Source organism: Morone saxatilis, unplaced genomic scaffold (genome assembly GCF_004916995.1).
Source record: "Morone saxatilis isolate NCDOM2014 unplaced genomic scaffold, NCSU_SB_2.0 Contig18, whole genome shotgun sequence".
Lineage (NCBI taxonomy): Eukaryota > Metazoa > Chordata > Actinopteri > Moronidae > Morone > Morone saxatilis.
Window position 1 is genome coordinate 11,897,355 of NW_023339740.1, and position 1,205 is coordinate 11,898,559.

Consider the following 1,205-nt stretch of genomic DNA (forward strand, 5'->3'; position numbering starts at 1 on the left):
TCTCTTGCAGCAAATGTTGCCATGTTGTGGAAGTTTAAGAGCACGTATTACTAACATATTAGATATTATTGTGTACAGAAATTAATTCATTACCACCTCTCCATCTGTCACTCTAGAGTTCACTCTGGGTAGTTTCTGCAGCGTTGTGGATGTGACCAACTTCTCCAGACTGCAGACTCTGCGGCTGGATGGGAACGAGATCAGTCGCCAGGACATCCCATCAGACTCAGCCCTCTGCCTGCGCCAGGCTTCCACCATTGAGGTCTAACTGTGTGTATGACACAATGTGTGACTAAGTTTATAGCATGCACCAAGTGTGACACATTATTAGTGAGACGTTCCTAAACCAAAGCTCCGCAGGGTTGATGATATAATTTAATATCAACAGCAGGTGGCAGCAGTTTGTACTGTAATATCCATTATTCACATCGCAGTAATTGTCATATGTGGTTGTTTACATGCCAGTGGAATTACATGTCACATTTCGCTCTACATTTTCTGTGGAAAATATAAAGAAGTCAATCCTCTTAAAACATTATGTCAAATCTTGACAAATTGCCAAGTCTGGTTTTATTTGATTAAATAGAGCTAAATGAGCCCTAAGCCACAAAACAAAGTGTATAAGCCTAATAAGATACTGTATGAGCCACATATGATGTTTCTTTCTTGCGTATTGAAAGTTATTTGACCCTGATCCTCTTTATATGTTGTTGTGAGGATCAATGATCTTTGTAATCAGTGTTTTTAGCTGTCTTTATCTCACTGTTTCTTTCTCTCAAAGCATGCCTTCAATTGTTTTGTCTGATAAGTTGATAAAAAAACTAAATTATGTATGTTATGTGAATTGTTTAATTTCAAATCATTAGCTAATGTGAAAGCATTTTCTTCACCATGTCCCAAAGCGATATCTTTGGGATCCTCTTTTTTCAAGGTGAAATCAACTTTCCTTTGAGACATAGATAGATATCTATGTACCATGTGAACAATATCTACTTACTGTACTGTAGTGAATCACACACAGAAGCCTTCAAGTGTATGAATTATGAGCATTGCAGGGATTGGTTATAATACTGACAAAGGATTTATGTTTATGAGCCTATTGCAAAATAAATAAAAGTTGGGATTTTTAAAAATCTTTTTATAGTACATCCAGTATTTTGTAGTGTGCTGTTATTTAATGTCTCTTGTCTGTGTGTGTGTGTGTG

The 1,205-nt window shown here is 36.6% G+C and overlaps 1 protein-coding gene across 1 annotated transcript in view; it reads left to right on the top strand.

The window, feature by feature from the left end:
* fmoda (fibromodulin a) overlaps positions 1–1,133 on the top strand; it is a 3,902-nt gene extending 2,769 nt beyond the window's left edge. The window contains exon 5 of the mRNA XM_035662252.1: positions 117–1,133. Coding sequence (XP_035518145.1) covers positions 117–268 — 152 coding nt within the window. The 3' untranslated portion in view covers positions 269–1,133. The remainder of the gene's footprint in view (positions 1–116) is intronic.
* Positions 1,134–1,205: the final 72 nt, after the last annotated feature.